We start from the raw sequence: 26,285 nt of genomic DNA on the forward strand, positions 1-26,285 counted from the left end.
CGTGTGCCGCCACACCCAGCAAATTTTTGTCTTTTTAGTAGAGACAGGGTTTCACTGTGTTGGCCAGGCTGGTCTCAAACTCCTGACCTCAGGTAATCTGCCCACCTCAGCCTCCCAAAGTGCTTAGATTACAGGTATGAGCCACTGCACCTGGCCTGCCTTTTTTATTCTTTTGGTTTTTACAAAATTAGCTATAACATGACCTGGTATGGTGGCTCACATTTGTAATCCCAGCACTTTGGTAGTCCAAGGTGGGAAAATTGCTGAGACCAGGGATTCAAGACCAGCTTGGTCAACATAGAAATACCCTGTCTCAACAAAAAATAAATTAGCCAGGAGTAGTGGCGTTCACCTGTAGTCCTGTCTACTCAAGAGGATGAGGTGAGAGAATTACTCGAGGCTTCAGTGAGCCATAACGGTGTTACTGTGCTCTAGCCTGGGCGACAGAGGGAGCCCCTTATCTGAAAAACAAATAATTAAAGTTTAAAGTTGGCAATAATATAAAGTAAGAATATATTTTAACTTTCTAAATACTTAATGAATAGTTACATATATAATATTATTAGTTTTAAAAGTCTATGAGACAGATTATATTGATTTCAAAATAGGCCCAAAAACTACACTTTACTGTCTGATGCTTTTCACTAACTTGTGGATAAATACTTACAAAAAATGTAGATTAAGGCCCACCAGTAAACAAAATGTCCCTCTCTTAGGTATACAAGGTTATCTGTTTGACTGTATTTCCTGTTTTCTCATATAGTATTAATACAACTGTATTAGCCACTGTTTACTAGATGCTTAGGAATCAAGCACTACCATCTCATCTCTAAATCCAGAAACAACTTTGCTAAGAAGCTTGTTTCCCCATTTTATAAGTGAAAAACTGGAATGCAGAGATTAATTGCATTTCCAAAGCTACATAGGTAGTAAGTAGTTAGTATTCACACCTGATTCCCTCTAGCTCTAAAGTCTGTATTTTTAAAATACGTATTTTTTTCCTAGACTACAGATTTGGTTTTATAAAGTCTGTGTTCTTTTCCACTTCTTCCAACTGCCTAAAAATCACAAATAATACAAAATTACCTTTTAACCACTTATTTTACTCATCCTCACCTTTCACACAGAATCATCCAAAACTAGTGAGCAACACAATTGATTTATGATTCTTATATTCTCTTTTTTCTACCAGCCCTCTAGTGTAATTGGCCCCCAGGTTGGCAGCAAAAAGGAGACTTTAGGACCTAGATTATCTAGTCCCAAATAATTCAGTATTGAGCCTTTATTACAAAACAGAAGACTGTATCTCTTGGCTTTTTTTCATCACTCCAGCCTATCCCAGTTCCAGCTCCCCCTCCCAACACACACACCATGTATTTTTCTCATTTAATTTCCCTCGATTGAGCATCTTTCAGTCACTCAATTTTGCACTTAAGTACTCTGCTTAAGACTTTCCTTCTCTATAAAGACTTTCCTGGGTTACCCAGCTACTTTGAGCCTTCCTTTTTTTGGATTTTTATTGCATTTAAAGAATTAGCAAAACTGTAGCATTGTGTCTGTGTTCTGTGTTCTCTTAATAAGTTTTGCTTGCTTTCTTTTCTTTTTTCTTTTTTTTTTTTTTAAAGACAGAGTCTCGCTCTGTCGCCCAGGCTGGAGAGCAGTGGCATGATCTCGGCTCATTGCAACCTCTGTCTCCTGGGTTCAAGCAGTTCTCCTGCCTCAGCCTCCCAAGTAGGTGGGACTGCAGATGCACGCCACCACCCCTGGCTAATTTTGTTTTTTCAGTAGAGACGGGATTTCACAGTGTTGCGCTCAGACAATCCATCCGCTTTGGCCTCCCAAAGTGCTTGGATTACAGGCGTGAAAGTTTTGCTTCTTAAACAAAACTTAACAACTTTAGGATAGGTATTGAATTTTTTTTTTTTTTTTTTAACACCATAGCTTCTCCCACTCATTCTATACTCCTACTTCATTGTGGATTCTACCCCATCACACCATTGAAGTAGCTCTTATTAGGATCAGTAATGATCTTCATATTATTAAATCCAGCAGACTTTTAAGTCTTTATTTTACTTGACCTGTCAGTGCTAATCAGCATTATTAATGACTTTGTTATTCTTATAACCCTCTCCTCCCTTGACTTCTATGACATCACATTATCCCTGTTTTTCTCCTTTCTCAGCATTTATTCTTTCTTAGTCTCCTGTACAGATTTATCCATTTCTATCTATTCATTAGATGTTGGAATTCCTGAAGGCCCAGTCCTTGGTGGTCTTTTTTTCCCTCATGTTATATCATCTGTATCTATTGCTTACTGTTGATTCTGTCAGAAGTTTTTATCTCTAATCCAGACTTATTCTCTGAGCTGTAGACTCATATACATTCATCCCTCAGTATCCTCAGGGATTGGTTCCAGGACACTCTACCCACTGGCCCCCTCTCAGATACCAAAATTCAAGGATACTGAGTCCCTTATGTAAAATGATATGGTATGCATATAACCTATGCACATCCTCCTGTATACTTTAAATAATTTATAGGTTACTTATAATACCTAATACAATGTAAATGCTATGTAAATAGTTATTATACTGTATTGTTTAGGGAAATAATGGCAAGAAAAAACCTGTACATGGTAAGTACAGATGCAACCATTGATTTGTTTTTCCTGAATATTTTAAATCTGCTATTGGTTGAATCCACAAATGCAGAACCTCTGAATACAGAGGGCTGACTGTATATCCTACTACCTCATTGACTGCCATTTACATATCTCAAAGGCATCTCAGATGCAACACATCCAAAACTGAACCTATGATTTCTCCTCTCCTCCCAGCAGATTTGATCTTCTTTTAGTATTCTGTATTCGTCTAATTGTACATGCCAGATACCTGAGTCATCTCAGAAGTCTTCCTTTCTCATTTCCTCCATTGACTAAGTTCTGTCAGCTTTGCACTCCTAAATATCTCTCATATCCATTCATTTCTCTTCATTTCCTCTTTTACCTTTTCAGTTTAAGATATTGCCTAGACTACTTTAGTAGCGTCCTAACTGATCTTCATATATCTATTCTTTCTCTTCTGAATCAGTTCTCCCCATTTTAGTGTGAGTTTTTAGGAAATGTAAATCCTGGCTGGGCACAGTGGCTCATGCATGTAATCCCTGCACTTTGGGAGCCTGAGGTGCATAGATCACTTGATCCCAGGAGTTCCAGACCAGCCTGGACAACATAATGAGACTCTATCTCCATTTAAAAAAAAAAGTTAACCCAATCATGTTGTCGCTCTTCTTAAAGCCATTCAGTGGCCTCCCTTTGCTCCTAGGATAAAAGCCAAAATCCTTTATGTCACCTACAATGCCCAGTAGAATGTGGCTGCATCTCCTTCTCTGGTCTGTTGTACTGTGGGGCTCCACTTTGTTCTCTCCTAACACCACCCTTCTTCTGTGTCTTCAGACATGCAGTGCTTTCTGTCACCTCAGACTCTTTGCATATATTGTTCCTTCAATCTAGAACAGTCTTCTTCATCTAAATAATTTTACTTATTGATATTTATTCTCAATCACCATTTCCTCAGAGAAACCTTTCCTGACCCTCTAGTCTGAGTCAGAGGCCCCCATTAGGTGCTACAGTCTTACCATGTTAAGTTTCACACCCAGAGATACTAACTCTTAATCCATTATAACCTTTAACAGTTGTAATTTTACATCTATGTGCATGACTAATTAATGACATTTTCCTCTATGTCAAAAGACATGAGGACTTCTGTATTAGTCCATTTTCATGCTGCTGATAAAGACATACCCAAGACTGGAAAGAAAAAGAGGTTTAATGGACACATTAAACACAGTTCCACATGGCTGGGGAGGCCTCAAAATCATGGCAGAAAGTGAAAGGCACTTCTTACATGGCAGCGGCAAGAGATAATGAGAGAGAAGTGAAAGCAGAAACCCCTTATAAAACTATCAGATCATCTGGCCGTGGTGGCTCACACCTGTAATCCCAGCACTTTGGGAGGCCGAGGCGGGCAGATCATCTGAGGTAGGGGGTTCAATACCAGCCTGACCAACATGGAGAAACCCTGTCTCTACTGAAAATACAAAATTAGCCGGGCGTGGTGATGCACACCTGTAATCCCAGCTACTCAGGAGGCTGAGGCAGGAGAATCGCTTGAACCTTGGAGGAAGAGGTTGCAGTGAGCCGAGATTGCATCATTGTGCTCCAGCCTGGGCAACAAGAGCGAAACTGTGTCTAAAAAACAACAACAGCAAGAAAACCATCAGATTGGCCAAAACAGTGACTCATGCCTATAATCCCAGCACTTTGGGAGGCCAAGGCTGGTGGATTACCTGAGGTCAGGAGTTCGAGACCAGCCTGACCAACAAGGTGAAACCCCATCTCTACTAAAAATACAAAAATTAGGTGGGCATGGCAGGCACCTGTAGTCCCAGCTACTCGGGAGGCTGAGACAGGAGAATTGCTTGAACCCAGGAGGCAGGGTTGCAGTGAGCTGAGATCACACCACTGCAGTCCAGCCTGGGCAACAGAGCGAGACTCCATCTCAAAAAAAAAAAAAAAAAAAAACCCACCATCAGATCTCCTTAGACTGATTCACTACCACGAGAACAGTATAGGGGAAAGTGTCCCCATGATTCAGTTATCTCCCACCAGCTCCCTCCCACAAGTGGGAATTATGGACGTACAATTCAAGATGAGATTTGGGTAGGAACACCGAGCCAAACCGTATCAACTTCTTTTTCACTCATCATTGTATTCCTAGTGTAATACCTGGGGCATGTGGACACCTAGTATCCACGTGGTGGATGGATGAATGGATTAATGAATCAAATCCAACAAAGTTTAAGACACACTGTCGACGAGTAGTGAGTAGTGAGTTGATCTGCTGTGAATTTTCTGGGAAACTAAAAAGCATCTTTAATTTTGTGAATGGTAGCAACATGGCATGAAGGAAAGTCTAGTGGCTATAGAATTAGACACTCTTGGGTTCAAGTCCCAACTCTGAATTTTAAACTGTGTGATCTTAAATATGCCACCTAATCTCTTTGTGTCTTAATTTCCTGATCTATAAAAATGAGACCATACTATTTTATGGAGTTGTGAGGATTAAATCAAGTAATATATGAAAAGTATATAGCTGTGTTTTAGGAAGGCAGAAATACAGCATGTATGGCAGCTTCATTAGAATCTTTATCTTCCTGGGAGTGAAGAGTTTGTGTGGGTTGGCAGGAAGAGCTGTGGACTTACAGCCAAGAAACTTGGGTTTTGTTCCTGGATATACCACTTGATCTTTCTTGTCCTCAGTATTCTCAGGGGATCATAGTCAATCTCATTTGTTGATAGGGAAATGCAAATTAAAATAACGGAAAGACACCACTATGTACCAGCTAGAATGGATAAGATGAAAAAGCCTGTGATTCCAGCTGTTGGTGACAATGTTAGGAATACAACTCTCCTGTGCTGCTGGTAGAAGTATAATTTGGTGCAATCACTTTGGAAACTATTAGGCAATATCTACTCAAGCTGAATATATCCATATTCTATGATCCAGCTGTTTCTCTCAAAATATGTACATAAATGCCCTAAAATATGTACGGAACTATTCACAGCAACACTGTTTGTAATAGGTTGAAAATGGGGGAAAAACTAAACCAAGAATGGTAGAATAAATAACTAGATTGTAGCATATTTATGTAATGGGACACTATTCAGCAGTGAGAATAAGTACTCAACCAAGAGGTGTGTCATGCATTTTCCTGGGCTGGAGTTAATAAACTGACCTACATCAAAACTGCTGGAGCCTCGAACCAGCAGATACACCAATGAAGAGAACTGCCAATAAACAAACTATTGCTGCATGTATCACCATAATGAATCTCACAAATGTACTTTGAGTAAAAGAAGCCAGACACAGAATAGTATATACTGTATGATACTATTTCTAGAAAGTTCAAAAATTGACAGAACCACCCTCTGGTGGTAGAGGTCAGGAAAGAGGTTACTTTTGGTAGGGGTAGTAACTAAAAAAACACCTTAGGAGGACTTTTTTGGGGTACTACTACTGTTCAATTTATTGATCCGTATGGTGCTTCATGGTGTGTTTGTGAAAATTTATAGAACTATATGCTAGTTATTTGTGTACTTTCTACACATACGTTATACTTAAAGAAGTTTACTTTAAAAGGGAATTACACACTTGTGTCATCATGGGTTTGTTGTGGAAATCACATGAACAAATGTTTATAAAATTACTTTAAAAATTAAAATTCTGTGTATAAAAATAATGGAGTAAGGAATTATTGGGTGATAAAGATGGCTAGACAAGATAGAAACAATTATGGAGAGACTGGAGTGTTCAAGATAGCTTGGGCTTTATCCAGTAAACAATAGAGAGGCATTGTATGTCTTTTAAGATAATGGCAAGATGAAAAAATTAACCTGACATACAGGATGGATTGGAGAAGGGGGAAATTAAAGACAAGTAACATAGTTATGGGACTTTTGCTTATAATCTCAACAGTGAAAATGCAGAGGAAGAAGTGAAACTAAAACATACTGAAGGAATAAACAGTGGTCTCTGTGTTAGTCCATTTTAGTAAAATAGAGTTGCTCTAAATTGCTATTAAAAAAATACCTGAGACTGGCAGGGCACGGTGGCTATAAAAAAATACCTGAGACTGGCAGGGCACGGTGGCTCAGGCTTCTAATCCCAGCACTTTGGGAGGCCAAGGCAAGCGAATCACAAGGTCAGGAGTTTGAGACCAGCCTGGCCAACATGGTGAAAACCCATCTCTACTGAAAATACAAAAAATAAGCTGGGTGTAGTGACGGGTGCCTGTAATCCCAGCTACTTGGGAGGCTGAGGCAGGAGAATCGCTTGAACCCAGGAAGTGGAGGTTGCGGTGAGCCGAGATCACACCACTGCACTCCAGCCCAGGGGACAGAATGAGACTGTGTCTAAAAAAAAAAAGAAAAAGAAAACCTGAGACTTGGTAATTTATAAAACAAAGAGCTTTATTTGGCTCATGGTTCTGTAGACTATACGAGAATGGCATCAACATCTTAGCTTCTGGTGTGGCCTTAGGAAGCTTTTACTCAGGACAAAAAGGCAAAGAGGGAATAGGCATGTCACATGGCAAAACAGAGAGCAAGAAAGAAGGGAAGAGATGTCAGTCTGTTTTAAACAACCAGCTCTCATGTGAACTAATAGAGCAAGAGCCCATTACCATGGGAATGGCACAATGCCATTCATGAGGAGCCTACCCCCACCCCAGGCGCTACTTCCAACATTGGGGGGTCACATTTCCACATGAAATTGAGAGGGCACAAATATCCAAACCGTATCAGTCTATGAAATAAACTAGAAAGAAAAGGAAGAGAGAGGAGTCACAAGTGATTCCCATGGGTCGTACTTTAATTATAAAAAGTAGAGTGGTGCTGTTTACAGAAATGTTGTCTTCTCTCAAGTGGAGGAACTCATACGTGAACCTTTGTGAAGTTCTCAACTGATGTTTTCTTCTGGTTCACTTGAAATTTAGAGCTCCCTAAGGAAGGAAGTAATGTGGTAAATCTGTCTTGACCATGAGGGAAAGGGAATACATGTTTGGGAGCAAGGTAAGAATTCCATTCCTTTGAAACCATTGGTAGTATCTTTGCAAAATGTAAGACTTTTGCCTCTTTTAGACAGCAGCAGTAGTAAAACTGGCTAGCCATTATAGTAGCCAAAGTCCATTTTCAGTCATTATTGCCCACAGCCCATCTGCATCTCTTCACCATCACATCTGGAAAGTCCTCTTTTCTAATTGTACCTAGTTTGTTTTTAGGGCCAAAATACTATGTATCTTCATCAGTTACAGCAAAAACCACAAACATGTTTCCTATGATTTGTGGAACATTCTTTTTCTTCTGATACTAGTGTATAACCTTGCCCCATTGTTAGTAACAGTCTGTGAGAAACTGAATAAGGAGGCGTTCAATTTGTGGTTTTCATCAGTATTTAAAAATACTGAGATAGGTGGGAAGAGAGGTAGCAGAGGAAGGGACATTAAACTTTCTCCCTCTTTCAACTTTAGCATTACGTATGTATTGTCAAGGTTATGCATTGTAAGCCTTGTTCCTATCTAGCCTGTGTTTTTTTTCTTATTCAGGGTCTGAGTTTTATTTTCAGTGCATTGATTGGAATCAAAGAGTCAGAAGGGAATGTCATAAATAGAAATCAGGGTTTGTTCAGCTTGACTACCAACATAAACTATTTCTAGACAGCATGCCACTGCAGCTGTGTGACTTAAGCAGAATCAAAACTCATACTAAGTGGAGGAAGATGTGTCAGAGAGCATTCTGGGCCTACAAGATGTTCCCAAAGTGGAATTGGTTTTGTTAAGGAATAGAGGAATTAGGGAAAGCTTGGGAAAATGATCTGTAGTCTCCATTGTTACCTGTGTAGGAAAGTAAAAGGTCAGCAGAGTTAAAGTCCTACTTAGTTCAAATCTCCCAGTGATGCATAGAAACAATAGAGATTTTTGGTTGCAAAAGTGCTCAGATTTGGTCAACTTGGAAGAAGTTTTGCAGTGCAACAGTGAATTCCTTAATGGTAGATTTAGTTCTGGTTCCTGTTCATTATATAACTCATTACTCCCAGTAACCACCAGACCTACAGATATACTATGTATTTTCTGGTCCTACTTTCCTTTCTCTTTGAACCATATCTTTTTCCATAAAGTACAGATGATTGTCCGTTGAGAAGGACTTAAAAATTCAAGTTCATGGCTGATTTTTGGCTGTGGTTAATTGAAGTTCCAAGAAAAAGAGTAATATAGGAAGGCTGAATTATTTTGAGGGTTCCTATGCCATTATTTATCATCTGTGTTGCTTAGAAATAATCATAGAGCTGGGCGTGGTGACTCATGCCTGTCATCCCAGCACTTTGGAAGGTAGAAGCAGGAAGATCACTTGAGCCTAGGAGTTTGAGACCAGTGTGAGCAACAAATTGAGACCCTATCTGTACAAAAAAAATAAAATAGCCTGGTGTGGTGACCTGCGCCTGTAATCCTCGCTACTCAGAGAGGCTGAGTTAGGAGGATTGCTTTAGCCTGGCAGGTCAAGGTGGCATTGAGCCACACTCATACCACTGCACTCCAACCTGAGTGGCAGAGTGAGACCCTGTCTCCAAAAAAAAAAAAAAATCAGCCAGGCACGGTGGCTTACGCCTGTAATCCCAGCACTTCAGGAGGCCGAGGCGGGTGGATCACAAGGTCAAGAGATCGAGACCAGCCTGGCCAACATGGTAAAACCCCATCTCTACTAAAAATATAAAAAATTAACTGGGCGTGGTGGCACACACCTGTAATCCCAGCTACTTGGGAGGCTGAGGCAGGAGAATCGCTTGAACATGGAAGGCGGAGGTTGCAGTGAGCTGAGATCGCACCACTACACTCCAGCCTGGCAACAGAGTGAGACTCCATCTCAAAAAAAATGTTTTTAAATATTTTTTAATTAAAAAAAAAGAATCATAGATGAAACAGGAATAAATAAGTATGTGTTTGGTCATCTAATTAAGATATGGATACTTCCTAACAGGATGTTCAAAAGCTTGCAGCTCATCTCCCAGGGCAAAGATGATCTGCTTCAACTTGCTTAAGATGTGCTGTAGAGTCCACCTATTTGGAGAGCCTGGCATGCAACAGCCAAATGGGCAGAAAGTGGGTGTTGACAGTGGCTCAATTTCAGAGTCACCTTTGCAGTACTCTAAAAGCACACTAGAATTGGCTGGAAGAACCATTAGTAGACAGTCAATATCTATGCTTTTGATAGTGATCATGGGCTATATGATTATTCGTACTACTTTATCTGTATTTTTCTTGTAGCACCTAATGCTTTATGGTTAGCTATGATAAAATCTGATCTCTACTACAGCACTTTTTATTTATTGATGAACCCTCCCCACTTTCCCTAATCAAAGTTAATTCCTCATGTCTTTATTGTCCTTGGCTCTTTAAGCCAGTCTCAGCCTCCCATAAACCACAGACCTGCCAGCTCATAAAGGCAAGTTGTCATCACCAGCAAATGCCAACTTTCTTGTTTCCAACCTACTTGCACTCTTAACCGCCTGCCAGTAACTTGGGAAACACACAATCAAGTTTTCGTCATTACTTCTCCAAAAAATTTGTGTAATGGCCTGTGTGTTTGTATTATATCTTTATGTACCTTTTATCTCTAGTAGAACCCAGGAGAAATAGGTAGTTTTTCTAGTAACTAGCCCAGTCGTTACCAGGGGGAGATGCAAGGAGAAGAATTCTACCTGGAATTTCAATCCTAACTAAAAAATATGAAAATTTGAGGGAATTGTTCTAGTGATCTCTAGAGAATGCAGTATTTTTGATATACCCGAAGAAAGTACACTCTGTATGTTCAAAATGTGTCTTTATTTGTAATTGAAGAATATTCTGCTGTATTATAACTTCTCAGAGAGGGTGCAGAATCTTTAGCTAGGTAAGAGGATATAGTTATAAAAGAAAAACAGGAAGTATTAGAATCTGATATGGTGTAAGGGAAACTAAACCTGAAGTAAAAGAGAAAAGAAGAATGTTATGTGGAGGAAGAAAAGACAACGAGGGCTGGACACAGTGGCTCACGCCTGTAATCGCAGCACTTTGGAGGCCCAGGTGGGCAGATCACTTGAGGTCAGGAGTTAGAGGCCTGCCTGCCCAACATGGTGAAACCCCATCTCTACTACAAAAATTACCTACAAAACTGGCTACAGAAATTAGCCAGGCATGGTGGGACACACCTGTAATCCCAGCTGCTTGGGAGGCCTTGGCAGGAGAATCACTTGAACCTGAGAGGCGGAGGTTGCAGTGAGCTGAGATCACACCACTGCATTCCAGCCCAGGCGACAGAGTGAAACTCAGTCTCGGGGGGAAAAAAAAACACAAGGCTTTTGTGGGCTTTTCTTCAGAGGTTCACCTGACCTTGTTGAAAAAGAAATAGTACCATTTGGTCCTAAAATAATTATGAGGCATTGCAAAGAAATGCTTTGCTCAGAAGGTACAGATATCTTAGGGGAAGCAACTTGCACTCTTGTCAAGGAAACATAGGAAATTGACTCACGGGAGAGAATGTGAATTTTCAGACCATGTAAGCAAAGAAAGAACAAAGATGAAATGTGTTCCTCCTGCATACCACAAAATTAGTACCAAGTAAAAATATAATAGTGATGTGGGACTCTATCCAGATGTCTTCTAAAATTTTTATTCAGTGAAAATAGCCTGTTTTGATAAGTTCTTTCATACTGATTAGTTTATCTCCCAGAGTACAGAGGAAGAAAATATGGGAACTACTGTTCTGCCTTTAATTCTAATTAACATTGAAGGATTGTTTGGGAGGGTGGAAGTTTAAGAGTCCACGTAGATGAGGAAAAAGCAACATGGAAAACTGTTGTATGTGCACATATAGTTTCTGCTTCTCTCCCAGTGGGAATTATGCTTCCCTGTCCCATTTATGTGACCTGAGTTATATGACTTGCATTGGTCAAGGAATGTGAGAAGTGACATACATACGTTGCTTCTGTACAAATGCTTTGAGTACATAGTCATCCATGCTCTTTTGCCTGTCTGCCCCAAGACCAACAGTACCCTAGAAAGAGATTATTCTATCAGTTTTAGACCAGGATGGACATGTGGCATATGTTTTTAAAAAGTCATTCATTGTTTTAAACTAGTGGTTCTCAACCAGGGAGTATTACGTTCCCCTCCTTCTTCACCAATTTGGCAATGTCTGGAGATGTTTTTGGTTGTCACAACTAGGGGAGTACCACTGGCCAGTTATGCTGCTAAATATCCCACAGTGCACAGTTCAGGCCTCCACAACAAAGAAGTATCTGGTTAAAAATGTTTTTAATGCTGAGATTGAGAAACCTGATTGTAAGCTTCTGGGGTTGTTTGTGACTATAGCTCAGCCTAGCCTATCCTGACTAATACAACCACTATCACCTTAATTTTATAATAGCAAGTAGAGCAATAGTTGTGCATAACCAGTTAGGTACACTGGAAATTAGGAAGGCAAGTTTGGGAGAAATTTTTTTTTTTTTTTTTTTTTCTGTAGCTATCCTACCATGGCATAAGATTTTTAAGGTGACTGGGCTGGGCACAGTATCTCAAGGCTGTAATCCCAGCACTTTGGGAGGCCAAGGCGGGCGAATCATGAGGTTAGGAGATCGAGACCATCCTGGCTAACACGGTGAAACCCTGTCTCTACTAAAAATACAAAAAATTAGCCGGCGTGGTGGTGGGTGCCTGTAGTCCCAGCTACTCGGGAGACTGAGGCAGGAAAATAGCGTGAACCCGGGAGGCAGAGCTTGCAGTGAGCAGAGATCACGCCTCTGCACTCCTGCCTAGGTGACGGAGCGAGACTCCATCTCAAAAAAAAAAGAAAAAATTTAAGGTGACTCAAAAGGTTTAGAAACTTCCAGTTACACAACTATAACTATGCAACTGCAGATATTCCAGATAAATAAAAGCCAGACAGAAAAGTCTAAAGTCAGTGTGATTACACAGTAAATTCTCTCCTAAGCTCAAATATTAAAGGAAGTTTATAATCAAAGATAAATATGAGTCTTTTATATTCCTCTCAACATAGCGTTAAAAGAATTAATAGCCAAAATTAACATGATTTAGATCTGCATGCAAAAAGCCCCAGAGGGCTTTTGTTTGTTTTATTTGTCTTAGCAGCAAGATCCAGCAACAAGTACATCTCTCATTTGATGCTCATGAACTACAGAGAAAGCAGAACATCTTACCAAGGATTGCCTCATTTTCCTCATCACTGGCCACCAGCCTCATCTGGACTACCTTCTTCTGGTTATTCCATAGTCTCTGATTCTCCAGTATCTTTTTGAGGCAGTAGACCTTTCTAGCCTTGGCTTTAAGCTTTACGTGTACTCACAGTATCAAAAGTGATTACTGCAAGGCGCAGTGGCTCACACCTGTAATCCCAGCACTTTTGGGAGGATGTGGTGGGCGGATCATGAGGTCAGGAGTTCAAGACCAACATGGCCAAAATGGTGAAACCCTGTCTCTACTAAAAATACAAAAATTAGCTGGGCACGGTGGCACGTGCCTGTAATCCCAGCTACTCGGGAGGCTGAGGCGGAGGTTGCAGTGAGCCACTGCACTGCAGCCTGCGCTACAGAGCGAGACTCCATCTCAAAAAAAAAAAAAGTGATTACTACCCACCCTTGTCCCATGGAATCACTCCTATTTTGAAACCTTAAAAGTGATAGATTTTGAATATGCCTATCCCTTCTTTTTTTGTTTGTTTTTCTTTTGTCTTGTTCTGACAAGTAATTGTTTCATGTATATAGTGGGTATAAGCAACACTCTAACGTTATGGGGTATAACATACTGTTTTGATATGTGTATACAATGTGGTATGATTAAATCAAACTAATTAGCACATCCTTCACCTGACTTACCTATCATTTTTATGGTGAGACATTTGAAACTTACACTTAGTTATTTTAAAATATATAGTACATATTGTTGACTATAGTCACCTCGTATGTAATAAATCTCATAATCTATTCTTCTGCCTGAAATTTTGCACCTTTTGATTAATAACTCATTCCTCTGTCTATCTGAAACTTTGTACCCTTTGATCAGCAACTCTTCATTCCCTTCCTTCCCGCTCCAGCCTTTGGTAACCATCATTCTTTTATCTATTTCTGTTTGTTCAGCTTATTAGTTTCCACATATAAGTGAAATCATGTGGTATTTGTCTTTCTGTGGTTGGCATATTTCACTTAGCACAATATCGTCTGGATTCATCCATGTGTCACAAGTGACTGGATTTACCCCCCTTCTTAAGGCTGAATAGTATTTTATCATGTATAAATAGTATTTTATTGTCCATTACAATATTTGTCCATTCATTTGTTGTTGGGCACCTAGGTTGTTTCCGTATCTTTACTATTGTGGATAATGCTGCAGTGAACATTAGAGTGCAGATATCACCACCGACATACTGATTTCTATTCCTTTGGATATATATACCCAGAAGTGGGATTGCTGAGGTGTATGTTCTGTTTTTAGGTTTTTGAGGAACTTCCATACCGTTTCTCATAATGGCTGTACTAATTTACATTCCCACCAGCAGCGTGTAAGAGTTCCTTTTCTCTCCAAACTTATTTTTCATCTTTTTATAAAAGCCATTCAAAACTGGGTGTGGTGGTGGCATGTGCCTGTAATCCCAGCTACTCAGGAGGCTGAGGCAGGAGATCGCCTGAACCCAGGAGTTCAAGTCCAGCCTAAGCAACATAGCGAGACCCCATCTCTATTTAAAAATATAAATGTAGATGCCAGGCGTGGTGGCTCACGCCTGTAATCCCAGCACTTTGGGAGGCCAAGACGGGCGGATCACGAGGTCAGGAGATCGAGACCATCCTGGCTAACATGGTGAAACCCTGTCTCTACTAAAAATACAAAAAACTTAGCCAGGTGTGGTGGCGGGCGCCTGTAGTCCCAGCTACTTGGGAGGCTGAGGCAGGAGAATGGCGTAAACCCAGGAGGCAGAGCTTGCAGTGAGCCGAGATCGCCCACTGCACTCCAGCCTGGGGGACAGAGCAAGACTCCGTCTCAAAAAATAAAAATAAAAAATAAATGTAGGAAGGAAAAAAAAAAAAACCTAACAGGTGTGAAGTGATAGCTCAGTGTGGTTTTAATTTTCATTTTCTTAATAATTAGTGATGTTGAGCATTTTTTCTTGTACTTATTAGTCATTTGTGTGGTTTTTTTTTTCTCTTTTTTCTTTTTTTTTTTTTTTTAAGAAATGTCTGTTCAGATTCCTTTACCTTTTTTAAATCACGTTATTTTCTTGTTGAGTTGTATGAGTTCCTTATATATTTTCTTATATATTTTGGGTATTAACCCCTTATAAGATGTATGGTTTGCAAATATTTTCTCCCATTCTTTGAGTTGTCTCTTCACTTTGTTAATTGTTTCTTTTGCTGTGCAGAAGCTTTTTAGTTTGATACCATCTCATTTGTCTGGTTTTGCTTTGGTTGTCTGCTTTTGGAGTCATCTCCAAAAAGAAATCATTGCCCAGACCAATGTCATAGAACTTTTTCTCCATTTTTCTTTTTTTTTTTTTTGAGACAAAGTCTGGCTCTGTCGCCCAGGCTGGAGTGCAGTGGCACTATCTCGGCTCGCTGCAACCTCCACCTCCTGGGTTCACACCATTCTCCTGCATCAGCCTCTCGAGTAGCTGGGACTACAGGCGCCTGCCACCACGCCCGGCTAATTTTTTGTATTTTTAGTAGAAACAGAGTTTCACCGTGTTCGCCAGGATGGTCTTGATCTCCTGACCTTGTGATCCACCCGCCTCGGCCTCCCAAAGTGCTGGGATTACAGGCGTGAGCCACCGCGCCTGGCCTATATTTATTTCTAGTAGTTTTATGATTTCAGATCTTATATTTAAATCTTTAATCCATTTTGAGTTAATTTTAGAGCTAAACAAGGATGGAATGCTCTGTTTCAAGGCTACTGTTTCTTAGGCTTTAAATATTTTCAAGCAGAGGCCAGAGAGCCACTGGTTGACTATTCTCTTCCAAAGTTGATTGCCTATAATTCTAAATTTAACATTCTGGATTGAAGGTAAGAAAAGAACAAAATTTTTACCACGTGTCTCTCAACTCCTGTCATAGTTTAGCCATATCTCAAAGCAAGACACGAGGAAATAAAGATACCAGACTTTCTCCTTGCTCTGAGGACAGAAAGAATAACTGCAGGGTCCTGATTAGAGCTCAGCCATATTAATTGTGTAGCTGTTCTCGCTCATTCTGATTCAGCCTAGTGATGAGGATCAGAGCTAATGTTTTTCTCTTTAATGATAGTAATGAGGATAAGGTGTACAGCATTGGGGGCAGATTCTTGAATTATTCTTTATTAATGTTGATTATTCGTAGAGTATATCTCAATCAAAAGTTTCTAAATCAAAACTGGGAAGGGGATAGCTTAATGGCAAAGTGAGGTAAAGTTTTAAAAATGTTTATAAAGTAATGTGACATTTAAAGATTAAAATGTGTTTTATAGATTCCTCATTTTTCATTTGTTACACTAAATCTTAGTTTTGCGCCTTCAGGTTCTTGGGCTTAAAAATGTCTACCTGTCCAAAAGACAGGAAAGTCACAAAATAATACAGATAACAATTTTGTTTTTTTTTTTTTGAGGCAAGGTCTTGCCGGTCACCTAGACTAGAGTACAGGTGGTATGATCATGATTCACTGCAACTTCGAACTCCTGGGCTCAAGTGATCTTCCTGCCTCAGCTTGACAAGTAGCTGGGACCACAGTCATGCATCACCACACCCAGCTGCAAATAAACATTTTAAAATTATTTTGTAGGGACAGAGTCTTGCTGTGTTGTCCATGCTGGTCTCGAATTCCTGGCCTCAAGCAGTCTTCCCACCTCAGCTTCCTAAGTAGCCAGGACTACAAGCACATGCCACTATGCCCAGCCACAAATAAACATTAAAAAAATTTTTTTTTAATTATTTTTTTGGGGGGCAGACAAAATCTCACTCTGTCATCCAGGCTGGAGTACAGTGGCATGATCTTGGCTCACTGCAACCTCTGCCTCACGGGTTCAAGCAATTCCTCATGCCTCTCGAACAGCTGGGACTACAGGCATGGGCCACTGTGCCTGGCTCATTTTTGTATTTTTGGCAGAGAGGGGGTTTCACTAGGTTGGCCAGGCTAGTCTCAAACTCCTGACCTCAGGTGATCCGCCCACCTTGACCTCCCAAAGTGTTGGGATTACAGACATGAGCCACTGCACCCAGCCTGAAAAATTAAATATTACTAATTTTGTAAGAAAATACAAATAAAAGAGGAAAACAATTCTAAAATACCTGTAATCTCATCACAGTAGCAACATAACATCTCATTATGTAGATGATAGTCTTTTTTCTATCCATGTCTAAAATTTATCTGATAGTCTGTTGATGTACATTTGAACCTTTTGTCATAAGTAATGCCAGACATCCTGCATGTTAATCTTTTTTTGCATCTCTGATTTTCTTAGGATAGGTTCCTTGAACTGCTTGCTGAGTCAAAACGTATTGCATTTTTCAGGCATTTGGTTATCTCTTGCCAAATTGCTGACCAGAAAGGTTGTATCAGTTATATGAGTGTATTGGTTTATCCATTCTGTTATCTGTATTGTTTATCTTATTTCTTATTTGCCTATATTTTGTCTTTCAGACTTAGTTTTGCAGATATATTGTCTTCTTATAACTTTTTTTTTTTTTTTTTTTGAGACAGAGTCTCGCTCTGTGGTCCAGGCTAGAGTGCAGTAGTGCAATCTTGGGTCACTGCAACCTCCACCTCCTGGGTTCAAGCAATTCTCCCACCTCGACCTCCCAAGTAGCTGGGATTACAGACATGCATCACCAAGCCCAGTTAATTTTTTGTGTTTTAGTAGAGATGGGGGTTGCACCATGTTGCCCACAAGGTGGTCTCGAACTTCTGAGCTCAGGCAGTCTGCTCACCTGAGCCTCCCAAAGTGCTAGGATTACAGGCATGAGCTACTGTGCCCGGCCATCATCTCCATTTGATAACTCCAGAATGTTATCTTGTTCTTTTAATTTTGTACTTCTTTGATTAATAATCAGAATTTATTTTATATGTCCTAATATCAGTACTACAAATTAAACTCTTCATTGCCACGTTATAAGAGAAAACAGGCCGGGCGCGGTGGCTCAAGCCTGTAATCCCAGCACTTTGGGAGGCCGAGACGGGCGGATCACGAGGTCAGGAGATCGAGACCATCCTGGCTAACACGGTGAAACCCCGTCTCTACTAAAATACAAAAAACTAGCCGGGCGAGGTGGCGGCCGCCTGTAGTCCCAGCTACTCTGGAGGCTGAGTCAGGAGAATGGCGTAAACCCAGGAGGTGGAGATTGCAGTGAACTGAGATCCGGCCACTGCACTCCAGCCTGGGCGACAGAGCAAGACTTCGTCTCAAAAAAAAAGAGAAAACAGACAAAAATACACCTTAAATGTTCAACTAAAAAGGAAAGCAGTTAAAAAATTATAATTCCAATCAACAAACTATTAAACATTAAAGCTATTAAAACATAAAGTGAAGTATTTTTACTAATATAGGAAAAATATTAGTTTGTTTATTAGGTAAGACAAGTGGTAAGTTTTTATCTGTAATTATACTTTTTAAATGTATAATAAGGGAAAAAATATGAAAGGAAATCCATAAAAATGTAATTGTTTCTGGTGGTGATAGGTGATTTTTTAATGTTTCATAATTTTTAACACTTTCCACATTTTTATAATTAACATTTCTGTCACATTTATGAAGAAAATACATTTTTGTTAAGTATACCACACAAATGGTGCAAGAGAGAGGAAATTGTCCACCTGTAATTTTTATGTAGTCAGTAAGATTCTGCTAGGTAATTAATTAGGCATTGCCAAAATGTTAAACGTTTACTTGCTTCAGAAACTGACTGTTGGAATCACCTGAAAATATAATGCTAATAATTTTTTTTTTCCTAGGTTGCTGCTGTTGATCTTCTGGTTCCTGGAGTTGGGGAACTCTTTGGAGGAGGCCTCAGAGAAGAACGATGCCATTTCTTAGAGGAGCGCTTAGCCAGGTATTGGTCAGACCTAAAAGAAACACAATTTAAAAACTGAGCATAAGGCGCTCAAAGGTGGTCATTGCATAGTAACAGAGTGAAGACCCTGGGCCTCAGTGCCTGACAGAACTGGATCTCAGATTCTCTGTGTCCTTGAGCAAGTTTTTAATTTATCTCTGAGCTTCCCTTTCTTCAGGAATGGAACTCTTATGTGAAAAACCCACAGTGATATTTGCCCACTATATTTACATACCTTTCCCTATGGAAAGTAGCTTTTTAAAAAGTTAATAATAAAATGAGAAGAGAGAGTTCCCCCTTAAAGCTTGTCCTACATTTTTATCTTATCTGTATTCTTTATTTACTCTCAATTATGATTGGCAGACTTCTATAGAGACATAAAGACAGACTCTGAGCCAGGGAGAGGATGAAGTTGGGGAAAGAAAACTAGTCAGATAGCATTTAGAATAAGCACATTTCACTTCCTCAGATTCTCTTCTATGTAGGGGTCTTGATTTAGCTATTTGATTAAGTTTAATTTAAGTTGCTGTTTGAGAACTGGGAAATAAATCTGTAAACACATAGAGAATGTTTCGGGGTGGGGGGGAGTAAGGAATTGTGTTTCTAATTGAACTGCCGCTCCTGCATATACATGTCTATGCCATAATGACTGCCTGAACTAACCGTACCTGTTTTCCATGATTTCTACTTTAGTAAAAGTACTGCCAGACTTTAAAAAAAAAAAAAAAAAAAAAAAAAACAGCTTTTACTATGTCTGTATGCCTCATTCTCTCCAGATAGTACTGGGTTTCATAGTAACCTGGAAAAGCCATAATTGTTTGAAAATACTCTGTTAGCCATTTGTGAGGCCTTCTTTTCCTAATGGGGAAAATGCATTAAAAGTTGATGCTTTGTCAAGGTCCCAACCTATATGTAAGAATCTTGGGTAACTTAGTTTTGTTACCCCACACATCTGAACTGCTCTACTGGGTTAGGATCCAAAAGAAAGGGGATACATAGGTTTGAGGAAGACTGTATTCATTAGATGACTAACTCCTTACTACTATTACAGTGTTAAAAAAGTCCTGAGAAAGCTGTGGAACTGAAGGTCAGACTCTAGTTGGAAAGAATCTGAGTATTCTCTATGTTTTTTAAAAAGCACAATACAAATCACACATGGCAAGAAACCTCATCTGTTGAAAGATTGATTGGTCTGTTTTCTTTGCTTGCTTCCTTCCTCCAGGAAACCTTTCCTCATAACATTAAATGTTTACCTAATACCTGATAATAGCTACATGTATCTTTCTTAATGAAGTGGATATATATGATTCCCTATTTCAGGGATTTGTCTGTGGCTGTTCTTCATGTTTTCTGTATTTTTGTGTATTTGAATTTTTCATATTCCTGGTCACATTAGATCACTGTAGTCCAAAACACGTTTTTAAAGGGCTGAGTTGAATTTCAATTAGCACTAAGAATTTTAAATTTTATTAATAGTTCTCAAACCAGAATCAATTTGCAACCATATTATAAAGGCAGCCTCAGAATCTATATTACTGTTTTAATGTTGAAGAACAAAAGTTTTGTCTATGTGTCCCTCGTCTGTGTGTGCCTCCCAACAACCTTAACTAGTAATAATAGTGCTTTTCTTTTTTTTTTTCTTTTCTCTTCTTTCTTTTTTTTTTTTTTTTTTTTTTTGTTTTTTGGAGTCTCACTCTGTTGCCCAGGCTGGAGTGCAGTGGCACTATCTCGGCTCAACTTCTGCCTCCTAGGTTCAAGCAATCCTTCTACCTCAGCTTCCCAAGTAGCTGGAACTAGGCACACACCACCACACCCAGCTAATTTTTGTATTTCTAGTAGAGATGGGGTTTCACCATGTTGGCCAGGCTGGTCTGGAACTCCTGTTCTCAAGTGATCCTCCCACCTTGGCCTCCCAAAGTGCTGGGATTACAGGCAGGAGCCACTGCATCCTGCCTAAAAGTAGTGCTTTTCTTATGTCACAGGATAATAAACTCATCTCAGGTGAATCCCTTCCTTTGGACTCTGGATCATATTTTCTTTCTATAACATTTATTGTCTAAACTATTTATTTGATAACATTTTGTGCTATTGGTTAACTTATAGTTTCAGCTCCTCAACTATATTGAGTATTACTTGAGAGCAGAGGCTTTGTCATCTACTTCTTTATAAAGAGGTCTTTACACACACCCAGAATAAATGTTTAGTGGTTAATATTTATCTTATTGCCATTCCCTGAAAGAATTTTATTTTCCTTTAACAGATCAGGACTTACAGAAGTCTACCAATGGTAAGAATGTGGCCCCTAATAATTCTTACTCTAGCTGCTTGTCTGTTGCCTAGAAGCGTTTTTACTTGTATCCCCAAGACCTGGTGAAAGAGTGTGAAAAACAGTGAGCTTAACTGTTCTTAGGTCAGGGAAGGGGTTGGGGGCTCAGAAGATTACTTACTTCCTTTGGGTTCTTGAAAAATAGTAATAATAGCTCTCATTTCCTTACTACTTATTGTGTGTCAGATAATTATGTTAAAAATTTTATGTATATTGGCCGGGCTTGGTGGCTCATGCCTATAATCCCAGCAGTTTGGGAGGCCAAGACGGGTGGATCACCTGAAGTCAGGAGTTCAAGACCAGCCTGGTCAACATGGTGAAACCCTGTTTCTACTGAAAATACAAAAATTAGCCAGGCATGGTGGCAGGCACCTGTAATCCCAGCTACTTGGGAGGCTGAGGCAGGAGAATCGATTGAACCCGGAGGTTGCAGTGACCCGAGATCACACAATTGCACTCCAGCCTGGGGGACAGGAGCGAGACTTCATCTCAAAAAAAAAAAATGTATATTATCTCATGTAATCATCCTGTCACCCTGTGAATTAGGTACTATTATTAACCCCCTTCTTATTACCCCCTAGGCTTGAGGCCCAGAGATATTAACTAATTTAGCCAAGATCACACAGTTTGAGGGATGGAGATGGGACTTGGTCTCTCTGAATCAAAATCCTTGGCTCGGCTGGGCGTGGTGGCTCACGCCTGTAATCCCAACACTTTGGGAGGCCAGGGTCGGTGGATCACTTGAGGTCAGGAGTTCCAGACAAGCCTGGCCAACATGGTGAAACCCTGTCTCTACTAAAAATGCAAATACTAGCTGAGCATGGTGGTGCATGCCTGTAATCCCACCTATTCGGGAGGCTGAGGCAGGAGAATTGCTTGAACCCAGGAGGCAGAGGTTACAATGAGCCAAGATCGTGCCACTGTGCTCCAACCTGGGTAACAGAGCGAGACTCCGTCTCAAAAAATAAATTGATGAATTTTTAAAAAATTCTTTCCTCTTTACCATTATGCTGCAATTTCTTTTTGTGTGAAATTAGGGGCTTGAGCTAAGTGATCCCTAATGTCTCCACAAACTATAGAAATCTGAGCTGCTTAGGGAGGACCACGTGTCTGTACTCATACATTCACTTCCTCAAAGTTGTTTTGGTTTTCCTTATGAAGACTTTTTCTTCAAGTACTTTTCAATATATATAAATTTTTATTTATATTTCTATATTAGCACTCCTTCAGGATCTTGGTATAGTAATATCAACAATATTATTAATCCTTTTGCTGTCCTCAGGAAGAGGAAGGGGCAAGTTACCTACACCCTTGCCTTTTGGTTTGGAAGGAGATAGGTTTCAGAGATGAAAAAAAATCTAAAATTGGCTTCAGGTGATGGCCTTTGAATGCCTTATATTAACCAGTAATGACCTTATGTATACTTAATCTCTCTGAGTCTTGGTTTTTTGGCTGTAAAATGGAATGATATTATCTCTTTCACAGAGTTATTGTGTAGATGAAACAATACAGGTTAAGTATCTACATATAGTGGAAGCTTAGTAAATGCTGGTTTCCTACCCCCTTTCGTTCTTTCTTCTGAGTCTTGCTGTTAGGTAGATAAGCCTGATAATTGAGCAAGCTTATGCATGTTATAGTTTGTAAAAACTAGCCTTAAAAAAAGCTAAACACACAGTGGCTCACAGCTGTAATCCCAGCACTTTGGGAGGCCTAGGCAGGTGGATCACTTGAGGTCAGGAGTTCGAGACCAGCCTGACCAACATGGTAAAACCCTATCTCTACTAAAAATACAAAAATTAGCTGGGCGTGGTGACAGGTGCCTGTATTCCCAGCTACTCGGGAGGCTCAGACAGGAGAAACTCTTGAACCTGGGAGGTGGAGGTTTCAGTAAGCCAAGATTGCACCATTGCATTCCAGCCTGGGCAGCAAGAGCAAAAGTCCGTCTCAAAGAAAACAAAACAAGCTAAATACAAACTGCACCCCAGCCTGGGCAATAGAGCAAGACTCTGTCTTAAAAAAAAAAAAAAAAATTGGTTAAATAAGTTTAAGCCTTGAAAGTCTTTATTAATCATTTTAGTACCATTCTTTTCTCAAATAAAGTTTTCAAATCCATAAGATCTCCTTGAATTTGCTTCCTTCTATCTTAGTGTATTAAAGGTAAAAGAGACCTTAGACATCTTCATAGCTGTGATGTCTGCTAGTGTTCCACCATATGGTGAGAAGCCACCCCAGATGGCTAAGAATTTACTCGCTTCCTATTTCTATATGCCATATGCAAATTAAATATGTAACTAGTTCCACAAATTTCATAGCATCTCTTCCATAATCTCACTACCCTGGAACCAATTTAACAATAATCAAACAAATACATATACATTAGAAAACTTTTTTCTTAGAAATGGATTTTTTCATCTATCAAAGCAAAAGCAAGAAAAATGCTACAGACTGAAGCCCTCTGCTGCATACAGTTTGCGGATGTTCATGCCAGTGTTTTAATATCAGTGTATGAGAAATTTAGACCCATCTAAAACTATTGCTGGAGTTTCTAGCAGCCATGTCAGGTCCTGTAGGCATTTATGACAGGTAGTTTGGTGTGCTGTTCATTTCATCGCTTAGTCAAAGTGTACTCTGTCCCCATGCCTTGTAAACTTTAAAGTTAATTTAGCGACTGAACATTCCAGTTATTCAAGACTATGTGCCTCCCATTATTTCTTACAGTTTTTACTAATCTGAAGTTTTATGCTAGATATTCCTGTAATGTTGATCTCTTACCTGATTACAACTCATTTGGTTGGAATTAATCTTTTCTTTTAAAAAGATAAGTACTTAGACTTAACTCCTTAGAATAGTAGTATAAGTAGCCATTATTATTAATGGTGGGGAAATAGGTTGATGGACAGTCTTTATGATTGAGGAGCCAAGTCACTACAAGTTATGTTGCTTACGTCTTATTATAGAACTGATTTTACAAATCATTCAAGAAAAGATAAACTTCTTTGGTTGTTTTTGTTTTCTGTTTTTTGGTTTTTCTGAGACAGAGTCTCACTCTGTCGCCGAGGCTGGAGTGCAGTGGCTCCATCTCTGCTCACTGCAACCTCCACTTCCAGGGTTCAAGCAATTCTCCTGCCTCAGCCTCCTGAGTAGCTGGAATTACATATGGGCGCCACCACACCTGGCTAATTTTTTTGTTTTTAGTGGAGACGGAGTTTCACCACGTTGGCCCTGCTGACCTTGAACTCCTGAGCTAGTGATCTGCCCGCCTTGGCCTCCCAGTGTGCTGGGATTACAGGCATGAGCCACCGTGCCTGGCCGATAAACTTGTTTTAGTCAATATTATATAACTTAAGAATTTCCCCACCAAATGACATAATAAAATATTTGTAATTGTCATTTTCCTCTTCCTAAAACTTTTTCCAATGCTGGTGTGTTAGAATCTGAGTTTCTGTCATGGCTGTGCCATTGTCTTGCCATGTGGTCTTTAGTGAGAAAAGAATGTGCATGGATGGGTTGCAGAGGCTGTCTAGCATGTCAGCAAAATGACTCTGGGCATCCTCTGTAGGCCTGAGGCAGAGAATTAAAGGTTTCTCCTCACTCCAGCATTCAAGCAGATATTTTTGTGCCTTCAAACAAAACTTCATGTAATTAACACCTACTCTAGAGCATTCCCTAGTGATAAAACGTTGAATGAAGCACAGTTTCTGCCCTGTTGTAGCTTATAGTCTAATCTCTAGGATATCTTTTCATAATGTAACAGGCAAAACTCTGCACTCTCCTCTGTGTATTGAACAGTATGATTTTGGGAAGGAAAAGAAAACATTAACATACCAAGAAATAAAAGAGGCAAATATTTTCAAGAAAATTAGTAAATCCATAGAAAATCTTCTATAGCCTCCTGAGGCAAGTTTTCTGTCATAAATGCATAAATATAATAGCTTAAAAAGGAAGTGACCAAAGCCCATGACTGCTTGACAGGATCCACTGCTGTTTCTCTGGGTAACCTTGGATAGATTATTCAGCTTCTTCCTTTCCATTGTTTGTCTGTGGAGGGGAAAGACTGGTCTATCACAGTGAGGTAAATAATAACAAATGATTGCAAAATACGTTTGAAACATAAAATTCTACTCATAACATCTGGTCTTATACAATATATATAGATGATGATTTTCTGTTTTTGAAAACAGGTATCTGGACCTTCGTCGATTTGGATCTGTGCCACATGGAGGTTTTGGGATGGGATTTGAACGCTACCTGCAATGCATCTTGGGTGTTGATAATATCAAAGATGTTATCCCTTTCCCAAGGTTTCCTCATTCATGCCTTTTATAGCTAGAAGATTGGTTAAGGAAAAGCACCCCATGGCAGAGGCACTGCACAGGATTGTGCAGACAGTAGAATGCATGTTTGGATTTTAGAAATGCAGATTTCTACATGTAATTGTTGTCCCATAAGATATAGAAAAAATATAAGTGGTTGTGATTTTCATAGAAAGTTGAGGGTATTTCATGTAAGGATGAACTCCCCCAAGAAGAGGTACTTATAGCAAGGGGACTCTCAAATCCATTACCTCAATTAAGAAGAAATGAAGAAATTGAATTAGATAGTCTCAAAGTTTCTTTTAAACTCTAAAACAGGATGAGATAATGTATTTTACTTTGTCTGTACTCATTAAATCACTCCCTGTGTAATTTTTGAGAACCATCTAGTAGCTCAAAATAAAATAATGTTGGATCTTTTCTCCCTTGCCATATACTTTGTGATAAATCCTTATCTCATTGTCAGTACTTTCCTAAACATTGCAGAAAAAAAATATTCCTTAAAGTCTTAATTGATTTAACGAAGTAGCTATTCTGAATTAAAATCTCCTTTCATTGAACTGGATGAAAGAAATCAGATTTAATAACTGTTGCTTTTCCATTTTAAAAGCTATTGAGATACTACATTAAGTATTTCAACTCTTTAATCACTGTTGTGTTATAATTTGTTTATATTTGATGTTTATAATTTCTCTAATAAAATCGACTTTTTTTATTGGCACCTATGGAAAAAAAGTTATATATTTTTTAATTTCATTTGGTCCTTTCCCAGTAAAATTTGGAAGAAAGGTATTTTCAGTCCAAGATGAGGATGAAAATTTGGCTGAGCCTAAAGGATGGGTAATTCTAGAGTTAAAAAGTACTGTGGTCAGATGGGCATGGTGGCTCACGCCTGTAATCCCAGCACTTTGGGAGGGCGAGGTGGGTGGATCACTTGAGTTCAGTAGTTCCAGACCAGTCTGGACAACATGGT

At 39.5% G+C, this 26,285-nt stretch overlaps 1 protein-coding gene across 2 annotated transcripts in view; it reads left to right on the forward strand.

The window, feature by feature from the left end:
* Nucleotides 1-26,028, forward strand: part of NARS2 (asparaginyl-tRNA synthetase 2, mitochondrial (putative)) — a 139,097-nt gene extending 113,069 nt beyond the window's left edge. For both annotated transcript variants that reach the window (XM_011938906.1, XM_011938907.1), the window contains exons 12-14: nucleotides 18,576-18,673; nucleotides 20,934-20,960; nucleotides 25,181-26,028. In XM_011938906.1, the coding sequence (XP_011794296.1) occupies nucleotides 18,576-18,673; nucleotides 20,934-20,960; nucleotides 25,181-25,325 (270 nt within the window). In that variant the 3' untranslated portion in view covers nucleotides 25,326-26,028. The remainder of the gene's footprint in view (nucleotides 1-18,575; nucleotides 18,674-20,933; nucleotides 20,961-25,180) is intronic.
* The last annotated feature ends 257 nt before the right edge of the window (nucleotides 26,029-26,285 follow it).

This window comes from Colobus angolensis, unplaced genomic scaffold (assembly GCF_000951035.1).
Source record: "Colobus angolensis palliatus isolate OR3802 unplaced genomic scaffold, Cang.pa_1.0 Scaffold179, whole genome shotgun sequence".
Classification (NCBI taxonomy): domain Eukaryota; kingdom Metazoa; phylum Chordata; class Mammalia; order Primates; family Cercopithecidae; genus Colobus; species Colobus angolensis.